The sequence below is a fragment of the Euleptes europaea genome, chromosome 6 (assembly GCF_029931775.1).
Source record: "Euleptes europaea isolate rEulEur1 chromosome 6, rEulEur1.hap1, whole genome shotgun sequence".
Lineage (NCBI taxonomy): Eukaryota > Metazoa > Chordata > Lepidosauria > Squamata > Sphaerodactylidae > Euleptes > Euleptes europaea.
The window spans coordinates 97,891,695-97,906,758 of NC_079317.1; the positions used below are offsets into that span (position 1 = coordinate 97,891,695).

The 15,064-nt window shown below is 43.3% G+C and overlaps 1 protein-coding gene across 1 annotated transcript in view; it reads right to left on the reverse strand.

The window, feature by feature from the left end:
- Window positions 1-977: 977 nt before the first annotated feature.
- Window positions 978-15,064, reverse strand: part of MRPL21 (mitochondrial ribosomal protein L21) — a 36,533-nt gene continuing 22,446 nt past the window's right edge. Inside the window, exons 4-7 of the mRNA XM_056851975.1 lie at window positions 13,580-13,743; window positions 11,035-11,087; window positions 1,734-1,837; window positions 978-1,217 (exon numbers count right to left, since the gene is read on the reverse strand). Of these exons, the coding sequence (XP_056707953.1) occupies window positions 1,153-1,217; window positions 1,734-1,837; window positions 11,035-11,087; window positions 13,580-13,743 (386 nt within the window). The 3' untranslated portion in view covers window positions 978-1,152. The remainder of the gene's footprint in view (window positions 1,218-1,733; window positions 1,838-11,034; window positions 11,088-13,579; window positions 13,744-15,064) is intronic.

Consider the following 15,064-nt stretch of genomic DNA (forward strand, 5'->3'; position numbering starts at 1 on the left):
GTACCATCAAAAGATACCCAGTTTCTAGCTCTATATGGTATATTCTGACTGACGGTAGCTGTCTGGGGTCTCATACGATAGAAGGCTCCATCTCACTGAATGAGATCCTTTTAACTGGAGATGCAGAGGATTGGACCTGGGATCTCCTGCATGTTCTGCCATTAAGCCACCCTCCTTCCCGAGTGCAGGGTGGACTTTTTGGCATGACATGCTCCTCTTGGAAAAGACAACCTCTTGGCTTCATGCTTTTATTATATTATGTTTCATGCTTTTATTATATTATGACTCAGAGGACTCCATACACACGGAACTCTACTGCTACCTAAACAGAAGGTCTTCTGTTAGGACAATGGCTTCCTTCCCTTTCCATTGCCAAAAACAGAAGATCCAGACTTGAGTGCATTGGGATCCAACAAAGCCTAAGTCAGACCTGTATAACTTGTGAAACCCCAAGATGAACACAGTCCACCAGTCATGTATTGTTACTGGCCACCACCACCACCACCACTCCCACCCCATCTCATCTTTGCAGTCCTGCATAGGCAACAAAAACAGGTTTATAGGACTCCTGGGAGGGATAACAGACATAGCTGAGCCAGCATGGTGTAGTGGTTAAGAGCGGTGGTTTGGAGCGGTGGACTCTGATCTGGAGAACCGGGTTTGATTCCCCACTCCTCCATATGAGCAGCAGATGCTAGTCTGGTTTCCCCACTCCTACACATGAAGCCAGCTGGGTGACCTTGGACTAGTCACACACTCTCAGCCCTGCCTACCTTACAGGGTGTCTGCTGTGGGGAGGGGAAGGGAAGGTGATTGTAAGCTGGTTTGATTCTTCCTTAAGTGGGAAAGAAAGCCGGCATATAAAAACCAACTCTTCTTCTTCTGATGGGCCGTGGTTGGCTTGAGTGAGGGGTTACAAGTCCAGGTCTATATTATTCTTCCCAAATACATATCTGAGGAGAAAGAATAATCTGATAAACAATTTTATGAGCGCAGTTACATAATCATCACCACCAAATGAGGAATAATGTTGGGACAGGAGTTTTATTTACTAATAGATTTCTAGTAGAGGTAATGACAGAATGCAACAGAAACATCTTTCATTTTCATACTGCCTAGAGCTCTAACGAATAAACCAAGCCCAATAATTCATCAGGACAGGACAGGAGCAATTTCAATGGTGTTTATCCTGAGGACAGTCTGTGGCATAATCATAACTGAAAGAGAACAGAAAAGTAAGAATCAGAGCACAGCCTTACCGGTGAATTATCTAATATTTTAACATAAAGGCTCAAATAATGGAGCAATCCTGATTACAGAGAAGCATGGTTAAAGGTTTCAGTCATATGCATCTGAAAAGATTCTTGCCCAAGGCACTCAGGAATAACTGTCATTCACAAAGAAATTGCCTTGTTAACATGCTAATCAAAGCTTGCCTACAGATGTTGTTTCAGCTTGTTAACATCTGTGGATTCATACATAAAGATTTGTGTATGACTGAAGGGAACAAACACTTTTATTGTACAGAAAGCTAAACTGAAAATGGTTTATTGACAAAATGGGTCATTCTGCCCCCCCCCCCACATACACCATTACACTCTTTGGAAATGTGATCATTGTGAATCACACTCCAACAGCATATTGTTTTGTACAGAACCAGCTAAGTACAACTACGTCATTCTGTATTCTGAGGATTGGGGGAAAAAGGGATTATATGTATTTTTTTATCTTACTTTTCTTCCTCTGGATATGGCATTTTCGATTAAACACCATATTAATTTTTGGCCAAGATTCTGTCTTTTCAAGAACAGTAGCTTCCACGCGGACCACATCTTTTCTGCACAGCAAAGGAGAGAGAGAAACAAACTAGCTGCTGATGTTCTCTTCTGATCAACAGGGTTGCCCTTAAAAAGTAAAGCTGAAATACTGTTAATAATAATAGGCATTATTATAACAATTACTATTTCCTTTTAGAGTGCTAGGCAATTTACTTAAAAGTAAGACATAAACCAAGCAAGGCTTTCTGCTTGAAAAAAGACAAACAAGAAAAGGGGAACGGAGGGAAATTGTAGATGTGTGAGAAATGAGAAAATAAGAGGGAGCCACTACAGGGAGCAGAGTAGAGAAGTAACTTGTATCATAGTAATGACCAGATTAGGCAAGGCGAAGAATTCAAGAAAGAGATCTGAGAAACTGCTGCATTAGACAAGGCAAGACATGAGAGGAAACAAGAGATTGAGAAAAAAAGGCTGAATGTAATACGTATTAGCAGGCTCTGGCTTATTCGTTTTATTTATGTTTTAATTATATGTTTTAATTCACTTAACAGATTTTTTTTAATTGTACCTGTTGCTGTCACCCCCTTTGGGTCCTGACTGTGTTATAAGAAAGGAAGGATGTATAAATAAATAAGTGAATGTTACAAAAAATGAAAGAGGGGAAAAAAAGCAAATGAGTGACCAGGCGAGGAGAAAGAATGAGAAGAACCAAAGGAGGCCGAAAAAATTGGAGGGGGGGGGAAACAGTAGAATTATCGGGGTGGGGGGAGAGAGAAGCAGAAACTCAGTGTTAAATGTGAGGCTGCCCTTGAAGAATACTTGGGGACCGTAACGTACACAATGTGGTAGTCTGTTTCCTATCAGGAAGAGATCCAAACAGCACTCACAAGATAATATAATGAGATAAGTTTATAAAAGTGCAGGTAAGTGTAAAAGGTGAGCATATATACATACAAGAATACAAAAAGATACAAGTTTTCTCATAAGAGTTGTAAAAATAGTCCAGTAAGGTGTACAATACAGCAAAGAGTATAAATGTCCGTTGGATCAGGTATATCAATATGTATTGTCTATAAAAGACTTTCCTGTGCTTCTAGGTAGTTGGACGGGAGATGTCTGAGGCAAGGGCTATAGCGAAGAGGTGCCAGGACGTGTCGTCTAGATCAGAAACACGTTTCGCATATGGCTTCATCAGCTACATGTATCAAAGAAGTTCATAGAATAACACCAATTTCAAACGGGACCAAAAGGATTTCTACATGGGTCTCCAAAACGTCAGGGGCTGACCACTGATCGCATATTACTCTCATTTTGTGATCTCTTCATTGATAGCCAATTTGTCACTAGGTTCAATTCAAGGCGCTGCTGCTTACCTTTCATGACTCAGGAACTACATACCTTTCTTTCAGGGATATTTTATAAACATAAGCCAAAACAAACATGTCACTTGCCCAAGAAGCTTAAAATTTTACATTCTCCTTCCTCCAGCAGCCACATTTGACCCCCTAAAAGCTGGTGTTGGAAGTTACAGGGCCTGTGTGAAAATAAAGCCATGTAGACGGGAGAGGGGGCCCCTGCACTGAGGTAGAAGAAGCTCTACTAACAGAAGGGACGAGAGGTGATTTTGCAAATCTCCTTCCTTGCTGCAGCTCCCCCCCTACCCCCACAGCTCATAAGGTTTTTTTGTGCATGCAGGTCCTGATCTCCCAGCATAAGCTTTTGGGCAATCAAAGGGAGCTTCTAGAAGGAACACCGGGAAGATGCATGTCTGCCAACACAATGCACTGGTTGTGTGGTAGAGTACTACCCTATATATATGAAAGCAAAGACTATACCAGGCTGTGGTAGCTAGAAAGCACATAGGAGAGACAGTGAAATGTCATAGCAGAGAGTCCATTACATCTGCAAAGGACAGCAGTACGATAAGCATCAGAGGAAATGAAATATTATGATCTATACATTTCCTGGAGAAGTTGATGTTTTATTAGCATTAAAGGACTTTGGTAAGAGACCTATTATGGATTAAGTATCGAGCACATTTTCTTAAAGGCTTCTGTTAAGCAGAAGCTTTGTCACACTGCAATGAAATTGCCTTTGGTCAAAATCAAAAGCTTCATATAGTATATAACTGTGCCACTTGTTTTTTTAAGAGCTTTGGCAGCAACCTGGCTACTCAAGTTCCTACGAAAACTGGCTCTACTAGTAAACATTCCACATTTATGACACCATGATGCAAATACCATAGTGGCCCTAGGCTGGATTTGACCAACAACCATCAGAGTGTGCTGGCAGATGCGGATTTTCCTCATATTCCCCCAGTAATCCCTTTCAACCCCTGGTAAGATAATTCCTGGAGTTTGAGGACTCATGTGAACAAACAGTTGTGGGTCAGAGGGTTGCAATGAGGAGAAAGGGGGTCCAATAGGAGGGGGGAGGGGCAACAGCCAGAGCTGCTCTTTTATATGAGGAAGCAGGGAGGCAATTTCACCCTCTTTCCCTTATTCTGTGTAGCCTCCCCCCACCCCCACAACCCACATGGGTTCTTGTCCACATTGGTTCTGTCATTTAGGAGTGATCTCTAAAGGAGTCTAACGGGACAATGGGGGAGTGGAGGGATCTGGGAAAATCGGTGTGCCTTCAAGCTGATGGTTGGTTGGATCCAAACCATAATCTGGTATTGCGAATAGACAAACATTCCCCCCTATCTTGGAGGCATAAAGGGACTTAAAAAAGGCCTGCATACAATGCACCTTACTAGGGATGCTTTCAGCATGAACATAATCGTCAGGTGAACTGAACTTAATTAAAAAAAAAAAAACCTTGCCTATGATGGAGGTGAGTGAACGGCCACAGTGTTTTCTGGGTCAATTACTTTCCAGTGACGGCACAGAAGCTGCCTGTGTTACGGATCTGGCTGGAGCTTCGGGTAACAAATATGTCACAGCTTACAGCCACTTTTGCACTTGCGCAGTCTGCAAACTAAACCTTCTTGACCGCTGCAGAAAAGGCATGTATCTCTCGGGGCTGTTAGGGTTATTAGAGTTACCTACTTGACAAGCACAGAGACACTCAGTTTGCCCTCTGTTTGTATCGGTGCAATTGGATATGTCCTTTAAAATAACGGTACTTCTACATTGCCAACTTTTTGCACCATTCATGCTGATGGGATCGCAGGACCCAGCTGCAAGATTAGCTAGGCTCATAGACAAACACTGAAGGCACACAGAGTGACTACTAAGTCTCAGCTGAACTCAAGTAAGCAGAAAGTCTCAGCTCAAAAACTTCAATTCAAGAACCTCACGTGGATTCAAAAAATTACTTTATGCCTTTTAACAATCAGGTAGTAGAAGATGGGGGATGGCTGCTGTGAGAAAGAAGTCTGTAATTGTGCAAACAACTCCTTTTAAATGTGATTGGATACATCCAAATAACTTGAATGATCAGCTTCCTGGTTGTGACCAGCAAGCAGGATAGAAGCCACACTAGTCAGTTTTTGAGCACTGCTGATTCTTACAGATTCTTCTGACCACAAGTACTGGAAAAAATAGTGCGGTCTAGTGGACAGTATGTTAGACACAGGCTGTAAAGGGCTGACTTCACATCTCAGTTCAGCCATGGACTGTCTGTCTTTGGAAAGTCAACCTAGCTAGTGATACTGGCTTCACTGATTATGAGTGACAAATTTTAGGTTGCTTTCGCAGAGGGATGAGTCCCCATTTGCTCCTACAAATGCAGAGGCATTGACAGTGGCAACAGAGGCTCCTCTCAAGGTAAATTCTCTGTGCCACCCTTCGTGCTCAACCTCCACCATGCCAGTGGAGTGGTTTGGGCCAGCTTCCTTCCAAAATTGGTAGTAGGTATTGCCACAGACCCTCCTTGGTCTTCAGTGTCCCTCTGCCACCCTTGCTCTATCCCATCTCTTAGGACTCAGCCACAAACTCTGAGTTGGCCAAGGACCAAAAGGACTTGCAGTTTAAAAGCCTTTACTGCCAGCTGCACCCTACACCCTGCCACCACCTGTCTGTAAGCCTTCCAAGGTAGGACCTGCCATCAGCAAAAGGAAATCCTTTCGAACCTGGTAGCTTTTGCAATTGGCACGTGTTGTGTGAGAAAGAAATGGAGGTGTGTGGGCTGTTCTCCCCCACCATCCATCTCTTTTTGTCTGAATCCAACACCACAGGCCTTGTCAGAACTGAAGGAGCTGGTCAGTATTACACAGCCATTTTGAGTAGGATCTTCAGAAAACACCCGAAGATCAAAAGTAAAATATAACTTTATTAACTAAGCATAAATCCTAGAAGCATAGATACTTGGGAACAATCATCAGACAGCTAGTTTTAGGCAGGGCACTACAATGAAATAAGAAAAGGTATTTTGCCAGCTGATCCTATACCAATAAAGAGTATCTACATCCCCTTCCTGGGATTGGGTCCAAGTTAGAGCAACACAGGCTGGACTCCACTCTTGACTCTAGGCTTCCCACCAGCCTTGACATAGAACTCCAATTCAGACTACCTAATTTATGAATTTTGCTTTAGCCAGGGAGTTCCTTTTTTAAACCAATCACAATGTAGGAGTGAAGGCTCAAGGTTTTCCTCCAAGCCTGGTCTTGTCCAATCACTGCAGAAGTCTGTATGAAACACAACCAAAATAAAAAACCAAAATATAGCAAATGAAAGGCAGGCTATCTGCCAAAGGGTAAACCAGGGACAATTTATCATGGCAATTGGATAGCTTAGCCAAATGGTGGAAACGGGGACTTGGATTTCGTTTCCTTTCACATGTCAAGCAATCTCAATAAACCTATCCCTCCCTTCCTGGGATGTAGCTTTAACTGCTCCACAGGTAAGCTTGTGTTATACTATGAGGACTTTTTTCCCTTTTGTAGCAGGTATATGACTGTAGTGTAATGACACTGTCTTGATGTACCTACTGCTTTTTTTAAAGAGCTAACAAATAGCGCGTGTGTGGAGGAGGAAATGGCACTAGATGTGGGTGGGGAGGTGCTGAAATCCCATTCTGAGTACCATCTTCTCACAAAGGTCTTAGCAAAGCAGGTTTAGGACACTACAAAGTAAAAAAGGAGAAAAGCCAGAAGGTGTATGACTACACAGTGATGCTGTATGGAAGATTCCCCCCACCCCCCACACTGGTGAGGGGAACATGGAGCAAAACCTCCATGTGGAAGCAGCCTTTAAAGTACTGTGTAAAGCCTCTAAAATAGTAAGAAAGGCTGATGAGGAGCCTAGACTTGACATTATTTTAAACAGGAGTTTTCACATGCTCTTGTGCAGATTTAAAAGCTTTGAGAAAACTTTGCCCACAACTTTTTTCATATCTCGATTAGTGTGTCAAAACAATATTTTTACCAATTCATTCAATTTGGGCAGGAGAAGATACTGAAAGAGAAAAGCATGATAATGTTTTTTCACTGTAACTTGATTCTAAGAAGTGCCTGCACACATATACACACGTCCATACCAGCAATGGGCAAAAGATTCTGGATGACCAGCCTGCATGCTTATAAAGGAGGAAGGCCATTGCTTTCTAAAATTATTCTAGCCCCATGTCTTCGGAAATCTGAGGATTAATGAATCTAGGATCTGGCACTCTGTCATGTCTTCCTGTTCCAGAGAAGCATTAAAAGATCACTACTGAAATCACTTTCCTGTTGAAGATATTTAAAGATAATTTTGCCAATGAATGATGCTGTCTTAAAAAAAAAAGCTGAAAAGGCCAGCAAAGTTTATTTATTTATTTATTATTTCCATTTGTTACCCCGCTCTTCCCAGCCAAAGCCTGGCTCAGAGCGGCTTACAGAATATAAAAGTCATATTAATCAATAAAAGCATTAAAACGTTTTAAAATAGCCCTATAAAATCATAATCATTATACTAATTTACCTAGGCGCCTCTAACAAACGAGTCACAATACAACAACCCAGCTAGGTGAGCAGATGGAAGGCACCAGATGGAATAAAACGTGTTAACCACAATGGGAAGGTTAGGGAGGCCAGTCTTTATATATAGGAACTGCAGCTGGCCTCAACCATAAGCCTGGCGGAATAGCTCTGTTTTACAGGCCCTGCTGAACTCTTTGAGGTCCCGCAGGGCCCTGGTCTCGTTAGCAAGGCTATTCCACCAGGCAGGGGCCAGAACAGAGCAAGCCCTGGCCCTGGTCGAGGCCAGCCGGACACTCTTTGGGCCGGGGACCACCAAAAGATTGTTATTAGCTGAACAAAGAGTCCTCTGGGGAACATACCAGGAGGTCCCAGACAGTGTAAGGCTTTAAAGGTAATAACCAGCACCTTGAATCTGACCCGATATTCCAGCTGGAGCCAGTGCAGCTGTGTAAGCACTGGCATGATATGAGCCCACGACGAGGACCCAGTAAGCAGCCTTGCTGCGGCATTTTGTATCAGCTGGAGTTTTCGAGTCAGCCTCAAGGGCAGCCCTACGTAGAGCGAGTTACAGTAGTCTAGCCTGAAGGTGACTGTCACATGGATCGCTGTAGCTAAGTCAGGGCGGGAGAGGTAAGGCACCAACTGCTGGGCCAGGCAGAGATGGAAAAAAGCCGACCGGGCCGCAGCTGTGACCTGGGCCTCCATAGATAAAGAGGCATCCAAGGTCACACCCAGGCTCCTGACAGCGGGCACAGGTGTTAGCGGCACGCCGTCAAGAGCCAGGAGTCGGAACCCCGCCCAAAGCCACCCTGGCTGAGCCACAGGACCTCCGCCTTTGATAGATTTAACTTCAGCCGGCTTTGCCTCAACCACCCAGTCACGGCATCCAAGCACCTGGCCAGTGTGTCTGGGGCAGAGTCTGGATGGCCGTCCATCAACAGATAAAGCTGGGTGTCATCAGCGTACTGATGACATCCCAACCCGAAACTCCGGACAAGCTGGGTAAGAGGACGCATGTAGATGTTAAATAACATAGGGGAGAGGATTGCACCTTGCGCACCCCACACACCAAAGGACGCTGCTGCGACACCTCTCCCCCTGGCGTCACTCTCTGTTCCCAACCACAGAGAAAAGAGCTCAGCCATTGAAGGGCTAAGCCCTGGATCCCAATGTCGGCGAGATGGTGGTCTAGAAGATCATGATCGACCACGTCGAAGGCTGCTGATAGATCCAATAATATCAGCAGCCCCGCCCCAATCCAGCTGTCAAAGGAGATCGTCTGTGAGGGCGAGCAGAGCCGTCTCCGCCCCATGCCCAGGGTGGAAGCCAGACTGGAATGGGTCCAAAACTGATGCTTCATCCAGGAAGACCTGGAGCTGCTCGGCCACAGCTCTCTCAACTACCTTTCCCAGGTACGCAAGATTGGACACTGGGCGGTAGTTGGCAAGATCCCTCGGATTTAATGAGAGCTTCTTTAAGAGCAGTTGAACCACTGCCTCCTTTAAACCCCCTAGGAAGGTCCCGGTGTCAAAGGACGCATTGATAATCTCTCCCAGGGGCCCCCGCACCACCTCCTGGGAGGCCTTGACCAACCAGGAGGGACACAGGTACAAGAGGCAAGTGGTGGGCTTTACAGCCATCAGGACTCTGTCGACATCGTCTGGAGAAAGCCGGCCGAAATGGTCCAATATTGGACCAGAAGATGGGCAAGGGGCCTCCAGTTCCCTTGCTGTATCAAAGTTGGCGGGAGATCATGGCGGAGCGACAAAACTTTATCCGCAAAAAAGCTCGAAAAAGCCTCGCAGCTATGGGTAGAATTTTGATTTACATTTGGCAGTCCCCCTGTTAGGGACATTAATGAACTAATAACTCTAAATAATTGTGCCAGGCGAGAGCTAGCGGATGCAATTTCAGCTGCATAGTATTCTTTTATAGCAGCTTTCATTGCCACCTCATAGGCTTTCATAAACGTCCTATAAGATGTTCTTCAGCCTCGTCACGAGTTCACCGCCATACTCGCTCTAGCCGTCTAAGCTCTCGCTTCATACTCCTGAGTCCCTCAGTAAACCACGGGGCCCAGTTTCTGCGAGGTTAAAGTTAAAGTGCTTTGAAACATGAAGTGTCCATGTCAACGCCTGCCTGCCAGGGATGTCTGTCATAACTGTAAAGTGATTGAGCCCACAGAAGAACAAAGGAAATGTTAACCTTTTGATAGGTATTAGCAGCTGGGACTTTGCAGCTCTAAGAGGAACAAACAAAATGTGAGGATACACACACTATCTGTGGAAACTATTAGTATAAGCCAGTTTTTATCCTGCTTCCAAGAAAGACATTTTTGAAATGGTAAAAAGGCATGAACAGCACCAAGCAAAACTAGGCCTTTTAGCAATTCGTTACTCTAATACTATTAGTGATCAAACAAAGAAAACCAGCAACAGAACAGAAAAGCTCTGCGTCAATCAGTTCACTCAAATGAAGCAGTCGATGCTGTTGCTGCTTGCCCAGGAGCCCACATTTGGAGGGAGATGATGCTGCAAGCCAGGAGGCACGACTAGTGAGCACACAGTATAATCTTCCCTCCAAACCTATGTACATGCAATATGGCCCCATCTTTCCTTTCAGCCATCTAGGAAGGCCTCTTCACCATGAATCCTCAGGATACAATGCAACAGAGTTTGGCATTAATCGCTCAGTTTGCGAAACCAAAGTATATACCATATTAAATTGAATTGTCCTAAACAGAATGAGGAATTTACGGTGTATCCAGGTGGAGCGAAGATAAGCACTGCCAAGCAAGTAACCAAATTTATAACATGTAGAAATGGCGCTGGATGTGCTGAAATCCCATTCTGAATACCTTCTTCTCTCGCTTTACTACCCCACAGAATGGATCCCAGGAGCTACTGTTTTGGACCCACTCCATAGGCAAGATAACTGTAACCATGAAGAAAAAGCCCCAGGCACAGAAATCGAAGTGGACAATAACAATCTTGTACTTCAGCCCCAAAACTTCTCTTCCAGATTCTGAGGCTTCATAGCCTTTAACTTGTTTGGGGAACTGTCTCCAGCCCGCTCTCAGCAGCAGGACATCAAGCTCAGATTAGACCCTCCCTCCCTCCTTCTAAGCACAGCCCTATGCTCTTTCAGTTTGTTACTGTAATGACAGTATGAGTAAGACATGGTCACACAGGCAACTGTCTCATTTTCTCCAACTTTCTGTCATATAAGGGTGATTTGCAGTCATTCCTTCCTAAGCCTTTAGTGCTCTTTTCAGCGAACTTCAGAGACTAGAAAACATTCCTATTAGGGTAGCAGCTGACTCTAAGGTCAGAACTATTCCAAAGTATGTCTTACCCCAGAAGTGGCCTCCCAAGGAGAGTGAAATCTTCTGCACCGACCAGCAATACCTAGGCAAGATTGAAGTATGTGCATCCATCATTATGTCACTGTCACAGTATCATTAGCCAACAACGGCATTAAAATTTTGGCAATGTATTTAAAAAACAAGCTCCTTAAAATGTGGTTATTTTGTTTTCTAACTACAGTTTACAGCTGACTAGAATGCAAAGGCCACTCCAATGCATGCTGTATTTGCTGAGAACTGTGTTTGCACCTTTACCTAAGCTCGCTTGGAACAGAAAAAGATGAAATTTGCTTTTGAGAGATGACAGATAGGAATCGACACATTTAACTGCCTTCGTATACAAAGAAATTCTGTCAATCACTATAACTGCCACACACTTTCAGAGGAAAAGGGCTTATTGTGGTGGTCCTTTCCCTGGTAACACAGAAGAAAATATAATGGTTGAGGCCAGCTACAGGGGGTTACCGCACTTTGTATTCCCAGCAATGTATTAAAAGTTTGAAAATGTTATAAAAAACATCGCTTTAAAAGGGTTTTTGGATACCACGGCTTATAAATGGTTGGAAGACGTCTTCACAGCTAAAGGGGCCAAAGTGAGAACAGTATTTTTTATAACGTTTTCAAACTCTTAATACATCGCTGGGAATACAAGTACGGTAACAGCCACAGTTGGCTTCCATCAATTCTGGCCTCTCTACCCTGCTCACTCCCCTCTTGAAATCATCCTATTTGGGGGGGGGGGAAATGAGGAATGCAGAAGGTTTTTCGCTGTGGCCATATTTCACATTAGCGGCATCTTTTGGATGTAGTTTAGTAACTGTACAGGCTGGTTTTGAACTCTAGTTTTAATTGTTTTAATGTGTTTTTATCTTATAATCTATTTTATGTGAGTTGCCCTGAGCCCAGTTTCGGCTGGGGAGGGTGGATTATAGATGTGATTAAATAAATAAATAAGTGTACAGGAAATGGCAGCTCTAGCTCCTTTGGGTTCAGAGTAATTCAAACAGCTGCATCAAGAACACAGGCAGAGCTCCACTGTGGACAAGATAAATATTTCTGCAAAGTTATTAGAAAGGCCTTTTCGGTCCACTTTTTAAAACAGTTGTTCTATCATGCACTGCAGTGCAGCAGTACAAAACCATGCAAAGCAGATAATTGGGATCTTCTTAAAGTTGAGGTTTGTTGCTAAATCCTGACAAGGTGCAGCCAGGATTTACTGGAAGCTTAAACATAAAAGCAAGACCGTTTCAGACAGTTCTGAATTTCTGCCAGCTGTCAGCTTCTTGCAAACATCTCATCGTTCCACACAAGGATGTACGTAGTATGTGGTCGACAGGAGCACAAGATCTGGAGAAGGCCTCTCAGCACTGGATGCCACAGAAGCAGGTTTATGAGAAGCCTCTTCCACTTGCTGAATGATTCCATAAATAGGCACTTGACTAGAATATATATGATGATCACTCACTTGGGGTATTTTATTTAAGACTTGGATTAACCAGGTTCCATGCTAACTTTAAAAGGGGATTAAGTTGGATATTTTGAAGCACATGCCCATCACTGTCATGTAAATGCTATCCAAAGCAGGTAGCATGTGCCAATTATAGAGGTGTACCAACCCTGAACAACAACAGATCCAACTGTTTGTAAGGTGTTTCTTATCAGTGTCATTATTCTATTTTTAAGAGATTTTCATTTCAGTTTCAATAGAAGTACAAACAAGAACAAAGAATAAAAAATGAAAAGCTTATATAGAAAAATAAAAAATGTATACCCATAAAAGAAACAGAGAAATAGGATCTGAGTGACCATATAAAAATTTGTTAATATTACAGTCATTTTCCTTAATACTACTATACTAGCATCAATAATAGGTACTCTTACTTTTGCTTACTCATTAATTCTCTATGATGTACTTTTACCATTACATAATAAAACTAGCCATCACCTCAGTGTCATTATTCTAAAGGCACACTTCCATTTCGGGGGCACACGTAGGAATAATGCCTAGAAGAATGACACTGACTAGTTTGATTTGAATGGATAAACTATCATTTAGTATAGGTTTCCAGTATTTTTCGGATGTGAGAGTTTCTCTCTTCAAAACAGTCTGGAATTAAAATCAAAGCCCAGCAGAAAATAAAATGGGTATCTGTGACTAGAATTGTTTTCCACACTCAGAAACCTCGTCTTCAGTCCCTTGGTTTGGATAAAATGCTAGGCTTGCCAATATACAAGCCTGGAGAACAGTGTCCTGTTCCTTTAACAGAAGCTTGATGGGATGTGATTTACCTCCATGCCATGAAAAGCTTCTATTACCCATTTCCACACGTTCAGCCTCTATTAATGGGACATTAAATCACCAGGTAGGTATGTGAACAAGTCTAAACCTTTTCAGGGATGTGAAGCTTTAAAAACAGCTCTTCCAGCCATCTCTTAATACAAGTGCTGTTCAGGGGTCCAATTTTTTAAAACACGAGGACAGTAAAAAAAAAAATACTTCTAGTGGCGTAAAACGATTGCCAATAAGAGGCTCACCTTCTCCATTCGGATTCTGTCTCCACATTCAGCTGGTATGCGGCCTTCAATTAAAATCAAGTCTTCATTTGTTACTTTCCATTGTCTGCTGGCAAAGTGAACAACTGCAAATAGCCTTCCATATTGTCTGTCAGCAATTTGTTCATTCACTTTCTGCACAATCTCTGGGGAAGATTGGTAAGTTAGTAAAGAAATGAAGTGAGTATGAATTTTAAATGTGCATACATGCAGGGGCCAGGGGTGAATATCAGCCTCAGATAAAACAACTTTTTCTCAGCAACATGATGCCCATTTGTTTTATTTTAAAGCACTGAATCCAAAGCAGCCATCAATATATCATCAAATGTCACTTAAAATAAAATCCATCAGGTCACAGAACTTAGAGGCTGCCCGGCAGTCCTCCGTTATGCCTGGACCCTGCTCCACCTGACAGCACCTTTCTCTGCACCCTCAAGAAACCCAACATAGAAAAGGTCCGAAGCAGCCAGCTGAGATTCATTTCTGCAAGGAACATTTCACTAAATTTTGTCACTTATATTGTTTTGGGGTTTTTTTGCTCTTGAGAGCCAATATGGGAGTCAATTTTTAATTGAAAAGCAGGATAAAAATCATTGTTATAGTTTTACAATAACGTCATAATTATACCAGGGATAACCAACTTCCATATTCTTAGGGGAGCGTTCTATGCTCTTGGGGCTAAAAATTGATGCTGCTGTACAGCTCAAGCTCTCCTGGGGTGTGCTTGGCCATGACTGGGCATTGCAGAGTTGCTAGGATGACTCAGCCCGTACTGAGCTGTGGTTCTGCAACTGCCACATCCCAGCCAGCCACAGTGAGAGGCCCAGAAGCCTCACAGAAGAAGGACTTCTCCCATGAGATATCTGGGCCTCCCGATGCAGCTGGCTGGGATGGAGTGGTTGCTATGGTGCCTGCAATGCCTCAGAAAGAGGGGGCAGGTTGTGAGTGCCAGCTGGGGCAAGAAGTGGTGGAAAAAACCAGATGTACCATCATGTATTTAGGTGATGGGGGATTCAAGAAAGGGCGGAGAAAGGAAAAGGAAAGAAAGGAAGCTGAGCAAAATATATTTGCCCCATGGCATTTATTTTTGCAACAGATGCCCCCACTCCCTTGTTATGTAATGTGGCAACCTGAGTTCTCTTAGGAGGGGGATAATATTGGGGAAGGGAGCCATGCAGTAGTAAAATAATGTATTTCTCCCCTGTCCCTTCTGCTGGGGCTGATGGCTTTACCGAAGAGGATTATAGGAAAAACAAATATCATGTCTTGAAAGTACCTTCCTGAGATGGAGTTGGGTTGGAAGATGGCAATTCAAGGTGTAGCCAATTATTCTTTTTATTTTGAAAAAAGTCTCTTGTTTTTGAGCTTTCTTCCCTTGCAGGATTCCTGGCTTTTTTGATGTTATGACTTGGAACGTCAAATGGTATAATGGTACAAAACCAGACTGGTTGGGCCAGGTGAGGAACA